This window comes from Sebastes fasciatus, chromosome 1, assembly GCF_043250625.1.
Source record: "Sebastes fasciatus isolate fSebFas1 chromosome 1, fSebFas1.pri, whole genome shotgun sequence".
Lineage (NCBI taxonomy): Eukaryota > Metazoa > Chordata > Actinopteri > Perciformes > Sebastidae > Sebastes > Sebastes fasciatus.
Window position 1 is genome coordinate 39,799,050 of NC_133795.1, and position 13,189 is coordinate 39,812,238.

Sequence of the window (13,189 nt, forward strand, 5' to 3'; positions counted from 1 at the left end):
AGCTCGTGATTGGTTCGGTGTGTGGGCGCGACCTTGATACCATGGCTCCAACATGGCTCCAATGAGGTTCCACTGTGAGTAAAATGCCACAGACTCAAAGCCAACACATCCATATTCATTTGATATCCCGAAAATAGAATGAGCCGCCGCAGCTGCTTGCAGTTACATTATAGACAAAACGACCCACCGCACCCACCCGACCCTTTATGAGAGCCAATACGCACCAGTCCTACCCACAAAAAGGTGTATTAATCAACTGATCCCAACACATCAACTTCATGCATATGGTAGCACATTTGTCAGGACTGAGGTCTGAGAAACAAGGACAATGTGGGCTGGATCCACATATGACCGAGGCTGTCCCGAGCAGAGGAAGGTCCCATGTGGCTAGCCAGACTTTGTGTCTCAGGATGTAGCGGTTGGCACTGGTCAGAGGTGCGAAGGGGTGTGGCCTGGGCCCTCAGCCAGGTTTGGCGACACCAGCAAATATATGCCTTGAGCTACAGCCACCCTAACATAATTTGAATGTTTGATATTCATCCATTGATATCATAAACTGATTGTCTGATAAATGACAATGTTTGTCCGACAAATATTAATGTGTAAAACCAGAATGTTAGATATCAACAATTTAGTTTTGATTTAAAGAATTTTGATGGAAAAAAGATACATCATTTTAGTAACCATTAAATAAACAACACAAATCGATCCGTCTGTCTGTCTGTCTATCTGTCTGTCTATCTGTCTATCTATCTTAAGTTAGCTATTTAAAATGTGTTTGTAATCCTAAATTTGATATCAAATGTTGTATTGAAAAATGAACAAAAGCTCCAATGGCCTAGAATATAATAAGAACCGAGGCACACAGCCGTCGTGTCATTATAGCGCCCGATTCCCCCAGTGTTTGCTTTAGACAGCAGTAGATGAAGACACACGCAGAACATTAGTATTCACGGACATGTTCATCACTGTCAGAGCAAGCAGGGTTTCTGTATCCACACTGGCAGCTCTGCAACTGAGAAGAGGAGCTGTACTAAAGAGGTTTAACACAGCTCAACAGGGAGGCACACAGTACACACATAACACACAACCCAGCAAATGTTTGGACATCAGCTCAGCCACTAGTAGAGGGGCCACTGGGGCACTAGAAGACTCGAAACCCACTTCTCCCTTTTTATTACCATCTTTCTATTTCCATGGTCACACTAATGTGGATACAATTTTTTTATTCTTCTTCTAGTCTCATTTGGTTTTCTTTGAAGTAAAGGGAGAGGTTTGAAATGTCACAATTTATTAAATTACACCAGCCTTCATTCAACTGTGTAAAAACCTGGGCATTGCATAATATTGAAATGGACTGGGTGACATGTTAGTGTTTGAATGTTATGTTATCAGTGTCACTTCCTGAGATAGGAGTTCTGCCAAGATAAATGACTGCTTATTGCAGTTACTGAGATTTCCAGGGTGTCAGTGAACATGTTATGAGCTTAGAAGCATAGACTGTATAAAAGAAGCGGACATAGCCACCATGACATCACACATTGGTTTGTGGACTACCGTTTTGATCCTAGAGTTTGGCATTTTGGCCGTCGCCATCTTGTTTTTTTGGAGCCAGAAGTGGGCCAGGTACCCTTAGCATAGCAAACGCTAAGTTACCAGCTAATGCTATCGCTAGCTAGTTAGCTTGGTTAGCAAGGTGCATCCTTAATTCTGTTTAACTATGATATGAATTGCTCTATGGGGTTTTGCCCAGAGGGGGGATCAGGTGCAACACAACTGGCAAGCACACCCCACCCTTTTCACCAGTCCTGTGTTGTTCCAGGGAGATCAGAACCTGAGATTTTCAAGAGATAAAACCGTATGAATGGACAAGGTGTTGACCATGACGCCGCCATTCATATGTTCTCGACACTCACCTCATAGAACAAGGCCGCCAACACTGCAACGTTGTGTGTAGAGTGTGCGCGGACCACAATGGGAGGGTCTTTTCCCGCCTGCTTATAGGCCAGTTCGTGTCATCATCATCTGAAAACAAAGCTGTTGCCTCAGCAGGGATGACCAGAGACAGTAGTGGATTGTTGGTGGATTGTTGGTGGCTTTGACAGTGTTGTTCTGAGCTCTGGGCCATTCTCACCGTAGCGAAGCATCACATTGAAGTGTTAGAAGTGAAACAATTGCTTCTGTCGTTGAATCTTTGGGGCAGTGCTCGGTAGGCTGGCAGGCTAATGACAGCTGAATGTCGCTCTTTGCAGCCTGCGCGAGGCACTCGAAGCAGGCATCGTAAAAGATCCTTCCCGACAAAGAGGCCGGGATACGACGCGATTCTAGAAGCGACCCTGTTCGTGGAGTGGTATATCGCCGTTCGCTGAAGAGGAAGGAATGTCCGATGGCGTTGGACGATGTCTTATATACTGTGGGTTCTGCACGTATTTGGGTCCTGATTGGCAGGCTACGTTTATGCAAAGTTCAATAGGCGAATGCGTGCTTGTTATTGGATGAGAGCATTACCCATAGAGTCCAGTAGAGGGCGGAGCCTGTGTGAGTTACAAGTTGCCTCCAAGATCAAGCAGGAGTGAACTGACGCAGAGGGATGATACGTTCAAGGCTTGGAGGGCGGCCGAGCACAGAGATTGCTTGAGCTGATCTGAGCCAGAGTTATTAGCAAAATCAGAACCGTATAATCGTGACTATGCAGACCCCTGGCACTGAGTCCCGACCCCTCCCAAGCGAGGAATCAGCACACCAACCACTAAGTGCGTGGTGGTCAGCTGGAGTGACTTGTGGTGCTTGGCCGTAAAGTGGACTTAAAGTTAATGGTTGAAGCTCTATACCTGTGTGATGGGGCGCTGCAGAGGAAGTGGAAAGAAACAGCCACGAGGCAGACATGGTGGCAGGTGGTGGTGCCAAGGGCCGTGCGGGAGATGGTGCTCCAGACGGTGCACGGAGCCCCAGGATCTGGTCACTTTGGGGTCGCCAAGACACTCCACCGCCTCTGGCAGATTCTACTGGAGCCATTATAGGAGGGATACTATTATTGGTGGGCTTAGCACTTGATAGATTAGATAGCATTAGCTGCCTAATAGTAATCATTAAATACTGGTAGAACCAAACCTCCATCCTGAGTGGGCCTAAATAGAGTTTTTTTTGTTTGTTTGTTTGTTTTTTTATATATATATAATCTGTGTTTTTATAACCCCAAATAAATTCTAAATTGATTGTCTCTAGCTTCCTAAAATAAATCAGCCAAAATCAGTATCGGTAGATTTTTAAAGAAAATGTCAGTAGGGATACAAAGCTTGATGGCATTGACTCTGACTTTGTCTCACGGATAGAGACAAAGTCCTCTGGTATTCAATATAGCGCTTTAATTTATAAATACCTTCTAACAAATTTAATTTGAGCAATTTGTTTCAGGTTTTTTTTAGATTTTAAGTCCTAAATATGTGATATGCTCTTGAACAACCTCAACAGGGCAATCCTTTAAAATTGTATTTTCTCCAGTAAACATAAGTTTAATCGGAGCCCAATTTATTGTGTAACCACAAATTTTACTGAGTGATATAACATATTGTTAAAGATAAGGAATGCCCTCTCCAGGGTTCATTAAGGTAACAAGTAAATCATCTGCGTAGAGCGTAACAAGACAAAGTTGTTTGCCAAAGTTTCTAATGCTATATTAAAAAACAAAGGGGACAGGTAACCTCCCTGTCTCTCACCCCAATATAGAGTAAATGGTTCTAAAGAGATGTTATTTGTTATGATAGAGGGTTTAGGAGAGCGATAAATCATTTCAATCCAGTCCACAAAAATCTTCCCGACTCCAAATCTCCTCAAGGTTTTAAATAAATAAGGCCATTCTATAGAGTCGAAAGCTTTCTGGCCATCCAACGTCACAACAAATGCTTGAGTGTTTTTACTCCAGTCAGAATATAATATATTCAACAAAAAACAAACATTAAAAAAAGGAAAGCCTGTCTGGAATAAAGCCAGCTTGATCCAGGTGAATAATTGTTGCTATGTGTTTACTTAATCTGGTGGCCAGTACTTTTGTTAAAATGTTATGATCAACATTGAGCAAAGAAATGGGCTTATAATTAACCGGATCCATGGGATCTTTTCCATTTTTCAATATCAAACATATGTTTTCCTCATAAAGAGAATGTGGAGGTTTTTTTTCTTGTTATTGAGTCATTTATCATCCTGCGTTAGAAAGGTATTAAAATCTAATGAAACGCTTTATAAAACTCAACTCCAAACCCGTCCGGTCCGGGGCATTAACCTGTGGGGAATGCCTTAATTGCTTCTACTAACTCAGCGACAGTCACCTTTCTCATGTACAGATTGTAAAAAACCCTGAGGCAAATTTGTGATTTGTGATATTGGGCTCTACAAATAAAAATAACTTGACTTGACTTTCCAACAAATTCTGATAACTCTCATTTAGACGTGGCAAAGTTAAGGAACTAAGGAACTGAATTTGTCTCTGTTGCTGTGGAAGCAGATTTATAGAGGTTGGAGTCAAGTTCTTTAAACGTTTAAGCATTTTTTTTACTGTACTTTATGGATAGCAGTCTTTGCCAGCTCTCCTTTAAGTTGACTTGAGAGTCATTTCTGAGGTTTATCACTTAATTGAAAATGTTATATTCAGATATCAATTGTAGAATCTTGTCATAGTCAGACTCTAGTAGAGATCTTTTATATATTTGTTTTATTGAAAAATGTATATTTCAATTTCTTTCAGTCTTTTAAGTTTTGCTTTGTTTCCCTGCGCTCTTTAAGTGTTTCCCAGAGAGTAAATTCTGGAACTTCTCGATTATCATTGATCTCTAAAAATTCTGAGATTTGTAGTAATGTACTCTTTAAAACCTGGTGATGGCAGTAGTAGAGGGTTGAATCTCCAATTATATTTTGTGTTGGAAAGGAGGACTGTAGCTGCAGCGTAACGGGACCATGGTCGGAGATTAGTATATTATGACAATGTGTGTTGATAATAATGGAGATTGAACCTGAGTGTACAGATGAAACAGAGAAAGGAAAAAGAAAACTGAGCTGAAAAACACCAAGCAGCGCACCTCTCCCCACACCTCTCCAAACATCCGCACTCACACACACTCACACACACAAACAGAAAAAAAGAAGAAATACCCCGTAGCCAACGGGGAACTGTTACTGTTTTCAAAGTTGCTGCATATGTGACTGTCCCAAAATGATCCTTAAAATGTCTTTGGTCTATTCTAAAGTAGATGGCAGAATTCATAGGAGCCACGACTACTCCATGTGCCTCTCACTAGTGCCCCCCTCTTGACATACTTAGAATGAATCTCTAAGGTACAATTGAAATTCACAAGGGGTCCAAACCTTTTGTACAAGTTATATATATATAAATATATATATATATATATATAAAAAAAAAATCTCCCTCTCACCCTCGTGGGGTGGTATCCGTGTCTTCCTCAAGCTCGGGTCCTCTACCAGAGGCCTGGGAGTTTGAAGGTTCTGCGCAGTATCTTAGTTGTTACTTCGCTCTTCTGGACTGAGGCTTCAGATTACTCTCCCAGTTTGGGGGTCACAGCCCCGAGTGCTCCTACTACCACGAGAACCACGTCAGCCTTCCACATTTGTTCCAGCTGTTCTTTCAACCCTTGATACTTCTCAACCTTTTCATGTTCCTTCTTCCTGATGTTGCTGTCAGCTGGTATTGCCACATCTATCACCACTGCCCCCTTCTGCTGTCTGTCTACCACCACTATGTCCGGTTGGTTAGCCAGAAGCTGCTGTATATATAGATATATATAGCCTGCCTTTTTCCACAGGGAAAAAAAAGCAAAAAACAATTGTTTGACTTATAATGAATCATAATACCTCGGCATGAATTTGGAGTTTTAAATATAATACCTAAAATAAAACATACAATCAAATGAAATGAATGCAAAAGTAATATTCTGTTCAAGATCACCATTATCACAGCTTGCTAATTTACTGAGATTTTATGATTTCTATCGAGCAACCTCTGACTTCTCACCTTTTTGTCACAGGTGAATAAAGTTTCAAAAATGTTACATGCCATGAACTTAAAGTTCTCAAAGTTAAACGAAATAGCGTTTGGAAGATTGCAGTGTGTGATGTGTGCAAACAAAACACTAAACCGGCTGTTGGAAGCCTCTCTAAAGGAACAGAAGAGGCTGTTCTTGATGAGTGGGAGGGACATGCCACGCCAAAAATGTGTTTTCAATTTCTCATTATGGGATACTGTGTGAAGGATGAGGAGTCAAGCTAAAAAAAAAATGTTGTTACCTCCACTGGACCAACACAATCCATTCCAGTCTTGAGTGGATGCTCATGACTGTTGGGAAATATAATCATAGTTTGTAATGTTTAAGGACTCTAATTATTGTCATCTCAAATCTGCAACTGCCATTCCTTTTAGTATTATTTTGAACAAATGTAAGAATTTCACTGAATAGAAATGACATAATACAATAATAATGTTTCTAAAAAATTTCCAAAAAGAGCAAGAAACAGGAACAGAATGCACTGACAAACAATTTATTTTGTTTGTCAGGGTTGAAGGGTGGTACCAGGTTTTTAAATTGTGTTCATGAAGAGCACTTGAGTAAATTTAAATGTACTAATTTACTTTCCATCTTCCGAGATGTATTCCCCGGTCACATGACAGGCTTTTTCTTCAGCTTGGTTAAAGGCCTGCCCCGACAAGCTCTCCACCCAGGGTCACATCTGTTGGGAGTGGAGCCGCAGGGCAGAGATGCAGCCAACAAAACAGGACAGTGCTGAAAGCAGAACTGTATTGATGTAATGACCCCCCTGGTGCTTTTAACTCGCAGACGTGTTAAGAGTGAGAGACAGCAAACTATGCAGGCCAGAAGCCACGTGAGGTGTTTTACATGAAAGAAATTAAGTAAGAAATTAATATCACAATCTCACTGTATTTTTTCACTCGGCCGAAACATTTTAGTTTTCCATATTAGACGAAAATATTTGCAAAAATAGACCAGATTTTTGCAGTGTAAAAATAGCACGCAATGGACATATATATCTCAAGGACATATAGTTCTTCACTGAGCATGTTGTGCTGTTTGTTTTATGTTTGTAGTCTGGCATATAAGACATTTCATTTCAGGATCCTGGCCTCTGGGACTGGCCTGCAGATCAGCGCTGTCTAAACAATAACTGATTATGACATCTCCCCATGTGCCGCCCTGGCAGTTGAAACTGGGCCCCATGCTGCTCCTTCTGATCCTGCTTAATGGGTCACAGAATCTGTACATGATTTGATTTATTGGGGCAATGTATAGAGACATATCAGGGTCAAAATAAAAAAAAAAAAAAATTTAATTAATAGTTAATAAAAAGGTAGTGTTTGAAATTGAAGGATGTATCAATTTTCAATCCCCATGATATAATAACAGATTACCAATCCCAAAAATAAAGTACATTTTACATCAAAATAAGATATATATACAGAAACAAAAAGATAACTACATTGTGGGTCACATCATTTTGGAAGATAATCAATTGATTTGACTAACTTAGACTGCTGAATCCTCAAATTATCTTCAGTGAGTTTGTCCTTCATCACTTACCACGTAAGTGATGAAGGACCACGTTTGTATAGGGATCTGTTCACGGACAGTATAAACAGGAGGAATGACGCCAGTGACCAATAACTCTTTCGATGCACATTATGGGTATGTTGGTATTGTTTCAAGACAAACTTGAAAACATGGGAACCTATACTTTAATAAAACAAAATATTTGGCTAAAATTTGAATTCACTGATGGTAGAGAGAAGTAGTTATGAATGATAACTCTGGGTCCAGGATCACAGGTGGAGTCGTCTATAGTGGTCTCTGTTTGCTTAGTCAATGCATTTGTCTACTCTTGCCTATAAGACATCATTTCATTAACCAATGACCAACTGACCAAACACAAAATGCATGTGCATATTTAGTTGAACTAATCATGTGCAGAGGATAAAGTATGTGCCCACCATTGCAGAGACCCAGTAGTGTCACATTGAGCTTGGTTTAAACTACATCCAATGCAAGTGACATCATGGGATTTGTGATGTGTTTTATTTTGTGCCATTTTAGTTTTGGATACATTTCACACAATTCTTCAAGGCCAGGTTCATAATATTGAATGGTAAACCAAACATACAGGAGCAACGTTGTTGTGACATCGCACTGTTACACTGTTGGTTTTTGCAGTTGCAGAAGCACGATCGAGAAGATGAGGACGCTCCCTCCAGATGGAGATCGGAAGAGGAGATGGCAGCAGAAGCTTCAGAGTTGAGGAAACAGCTTGAGAAGCCCTAAATGGTAAAAAAAAAAGGGGGGAAAACATTACCTGACTAATCCAAATAACACTGGCTGTCGGTCAACCGCTGTGGTCTGGTCTGAAATATCTCATGGATTGCCATACAATTTTGTACGGACATTCATGCTGCTGTGGATGAATCCTAATTACCTTGGTGGTCCCCTGACGGTTTTTACCAATCCTTTGAAATATCTCAACATTTACTCAATGGAGTGGCACAACATTTTGAACAGACATTATTGTTTCCTTTGCAAAACGTGATGAAGTGCCCACTATAGGTCAGCTATCTCAGCTCAGAGCACCATCTAGTGGGATGCGGAGGTACTGCCAAATGGTTAGACTAAATAATTTTTTTTTTTGGTAATATATAAAGCTAGCTATTTTTATATCTAAATGTGCTCAATAATTCACATAAATAAACTAAAGACCATCATATGGTGCAATTACCCCTTTCCCACTTTCTATCTCCCTACTTCCGGCACCCTTGCTTGGACCACACCCATCTTCAAACTCAACCTTCATTTTGATCTCAACTATACACCAGTAAAGTTTAATGATTGTGTCTCTCACGGTTGTGATTACGGGTGAAACGGATCACAAAACTCACGGTTTGGATCGTATCACGGTTTTGAGTTTCGGATCAAATCGGCAGATAAAAAGGGAGCAAATCTAACTTTTAGAGATGCCACGATCACATATTTTGTTGCCGCAGGTACAGATTGCCGATCGTGAGTCTTATCGGCTGATACAGATTGTTTTTAAATTTAAATATTTTTAAATTTAAATGTTTTTAAATCACTGATCAACTCGCGGCTGGTAAAAACGGAAAATTAAAATTAATAATTTCAGTGACCAGTTTGAATATCACCACGGCAATCATATGTTTCACTTCCTCCATGGTTTCCTCCTCAACTGTAGTTGACAAGAATTCTGGTCTTAATCACAACCATCCATCCTCCATCCATTATCGGGGGTGGGGGTCTGGAGCTGATCTCAAGTGAAGGCGGGGTTCACCCTGGACAGGTCGCCAGATTATCACAGCATCCAACAACCAAAATCCTATCAGACAGGAGTCCCTGAAGAGAAATCTTATCAAATGGGGTTCCGTGACCTAATATGTATCAATTCAGGGGTTGAGAAGCACTGCTCTAGAGTGCCGTTCCAGTGGAGAAAACATGATGCAGTGCCCTCTAACGTGGCCTTAAAATTAAGAAAATGCGATGCAGTGCCATAAAAGCTGCCCTACATGCTAGCCCCCGCCCCTCAGACACTGGTGAAGATGATGAACTTTAGAACTGCATCAGTATCGTGAGCATGTTAGCATCTAGCTAAAAGCACCACTTTGTCTATGCATGTCTGCAGACTCGTAATCCTACTGTTGTCTTTTTGACACCTAAAGTAAAGGGACTTCTGGCATAAGAGGCCCGTTTTGATCAAAGTTCAATTGTTTATCAATCAATAGTTTTAGTGTCTCTATTACATTGTTATATGCTTCATTAAAAGGCATTATTATATTTCACAAAAAATAATGTGTACACAATCATAAACCATAGAATGTCAAATGTGTTTTTTAGATAAATACAAATTATATTCATACTAGTTCTTTTAGTTAATACTTATTGTGGAAGTAATCCCTTGGTAACTATATAAAAATGTGATAAACAATGATAAAAGTATTAATCCTATAACACTGTTTTTACTATTGAAACAGCATATATTCCTAGTGCTGCTGTATTGACCCCAGTGCTGTAATACTCACACTGGCCACTGTAACTTACAGTTCTAGTGATGTCATGTAAATTCCAAGCAACCTTGCAGCTGCAGGGGGCCCAAAACAGGGAATCTGGCAGAGGAGGTACCAAGGTCATATGTATGGCAGAGGGTATATGCTGATTAGTAAAACAGAGACCAGTAGAATTGAGGAATACTACAATTTACGATGACAGGAAAAGAGGGGTGAGTTCTTTGTTCCAAGTATATAAGGTTATGATGTAAAGACCGCGGGCAGTTGCGTCCGGACAGACGTGTCCGGACCTGCTCGGGTTTTGGTTGTGTTTGTGTCTGTTGATATTAAACACGATGAAAACTCTGCTTCTTGCAAAATACTTGTACAGCATTATGTGATTCATTTGAGTAACCTGTGTTGACTTTCTGACATCATTAAAATTGAACATTGAAGAATATTGAGCTGGGATCTCTGCCGTTCTTGGCCCAAGGCTTGAGATTTCCAGACTCAACATTATGAGACAGATGTGAAGATTTAGTCACAATTATGAAGTTTAATCACATGTTTGCACATTTGATATTTCAAACTACACGAGTGTCAACTCTATGAAGGATTTTATTGTTATTTTATCATGATTTTCTATGTTCCACATTTTTTAATTTCCCAACTCACAATTACTTTTGGAAAAACTTTAAATAAATATGAACTGAAACTGTGTTTACATTTCTGTCCAGGATGGTGTTCTACACTCCACATCAGAGTCAGCAGTGGACTGGACTGGACTGGAGGATTACAGGGACACCTGACATTAATGTGGACCTTTACCTTCACTTCCATAGATTTGATGTGTTTCTTTTCTAAAATAAAATGCAAATAAACAGCTTGTGAGTACTGGCTACCATTCTTAGAAACAAATCTAGCCCGTGAACGCAGACTTTGACCAATCACAGGTCATTTGAGAGAGAGAGCGTTCCTATTGGCTGTTCATTCAACGGAGGCAGCAGTCAATCACTCGCAAGCTACGACCAAACGGTCAAGCTAGGCAGCACTGATCAAATATGATTCAATATTATGTTACTGTAATGCCTATTTCTCTCCTCAAATGTTTTCAGAAACATCTTGTAGTGTACTGTTTAGCTGTGAAATGAGAAAGTTTGTGACCCGGCAGCCATGTTGAGATCAAGTTGAAGAAATACAAAACACCGCCCACCAGCCAGAGCACAGCCAATAGGAACGCTCTCTCAATGAAATGACCTGTGATTGGTCAAAGTCTCCCGTCACGGGCTAGATTTTCTAAAGCCTGAAAACAGAGCCATGAGGAGGAGCAGAAGTCTAGTTATCTCTCAGAACACTTGAATTAAAATTAGCTGAAAAGTTATTATGGAATTTTTGCCCAATGATGCCAACAATATTCTGCCTACTGAAGCTTTAAGTAAGTAGTATAATATGGTGTGTTTGTCAGCAGGTCAGTATGTACAGTATGCAATGTGAGAGGTGTGTGTGTGAAACAAACTACAAACGAATGGCAAATCAGTCGGGCCCAGGGAAGAGACTGACAGGATCTTGCAGATTTGATTTATAGCCTCCTGAGCCTGCTCAGGTGTGCCGCCTCTCTGACGAGGCCTTTCAGGTGCCTGCAGCAGCAAAGGGGAGGACACAGTCAACAACAAGGAAAAGGAAGGGCCAACCCTGAGGCCGTCACATCTTCAATACAGCGTGATGTTCATTTAGTAAATGATGGTCCCATTTAGAGTCAAACAGACGAAAAAGCAGGGGATGCTTTAGGGCGGGGCTACCTTGTGGTTGACAGGTCGCTACCACAGTGTTGTCTGGTCTTACAAAGAGTTGTCCGTGCTTTTGTTTTACATCTTGAACCCTTTTACAATGTGTTTTCAGTTCATGAAAGTTAATTATATCCTTTTTGGTCGCCTAAAATTGTCTTATTCATCGTTCGGTTGTACTTAGCTCCACCCTCTCATGTCACTTCTTTTTGCAAAAGACCAAGATGGTGACGACCAACTATCAAGATGACGACGGCCAAAATGCCGAATTTGAGGCTTCAAAACCATAGTCCCCAAACCCATGGATGACGTAACGGTGACTACGTCCACTTCTTATAAAGTCTATGTGAATTATATGAAAATTTTGGCAAATTTTTCTTGGGCGCTACCCACATAATCAGCTGTGCTGCTCATCCCACAAATGCATGATCCTTACAAGTTGGACATCATTGTGAAGGTAAATAAACAGGCTTTCCAACCATGTAAAATACAATGCCGATTAGCATTGTAACAACAGAGAAATAATCCACCAAACACAAGTTTCCGAACTTTTTTTTCCCAGTTTATATATATTTTGTTTTACATAATAAATACCTCTCTCTGTGTGGAAAGAGGATTAAGCAACCTTTTCATCATACACATGATTTTTACATCTATCCTGAGACATCTTCAGTGTTTCTGGACATTATAAGCAACATTTGGCCATGTTTTAAAGGTCCCATATTGTAAAAAGTGAGATTTTCAGGTCTTTTATATTATAAAGCAAGTCTAAGTGCTTTGTAAATACTGTTAAACTATCAAAACGCTCAATATACGGGAAATACACACAGCCCGTATTCAGAAATTGTGCGTTTGAAACAAGCCGTTAGGATTTCTGTCCATTTGTGATGTCACAAATATACAATATGTTACGGTTTTAAACGTAGACATTGTAAATGTGTCCCAGTTTATTTCCTGTTGCAGTGTATAACATCAGCTGACAGGAAGTAAACATGGACCCAAACTGTTGCCTAGCAACGCAATTCCATTGCAATTCCATTGAAATGCACTAAAACGGAGCGTTTCAGACAGAGTGAAAATACTGGTATATATAGGCAGAAAGTATGAGGAAAATAACGTTTTTTTTTAACATTGCAGCATGTAAACATGTTCTATTAGAAACACAAAATACAAGTATGAACCTGAAAACGAGCATGATATGGGACCTTTAATGTCAAATAAGGACATTTTATGCTTTATATGTGCAGCATTGAGTCCTTCTGTTGGGTCACAATGCTATGGTTTAGGCTGATCTGTACTAGAAATGTAAAGAAGTCTCTGCATATTAAACATGCGCAGACACAAT

General features: G+C 40.2%; 1 protein-coding gene across 4 annotated transcripts in view; it reads left to right on the top strand.

Moving 5' to 3' along the window:
• fhit (fragile histidine triad diadenosine triphosphatase) overlaps positions 1–10,943 on the top strand; it is a 354,989-nt gene extending 344,046 nt beyond the window's left edge. For all 4 annotated transcript variants that reach the window (XM_074649332.1, XM_074649353.1, XM_074649343.1 and 1 more), the window contains 2 exons: positions 8,229–8,339; positions 10,798–10,943. In XM_074649332.1, coding sequence (XP_074505433.1) covers positions 8,229–8,336 — 108 coding nt within the window. In that variant the 3' untranslated portion in view covers positions 8,337–8,339; positions 10,798–10,943. The remainder of the gene's footprint in view (positions 1–8,228; positions 8,340–10,797) is intronic.
• Positions 10,944–13,189: the final 2,246 nt, after the last annotated feature.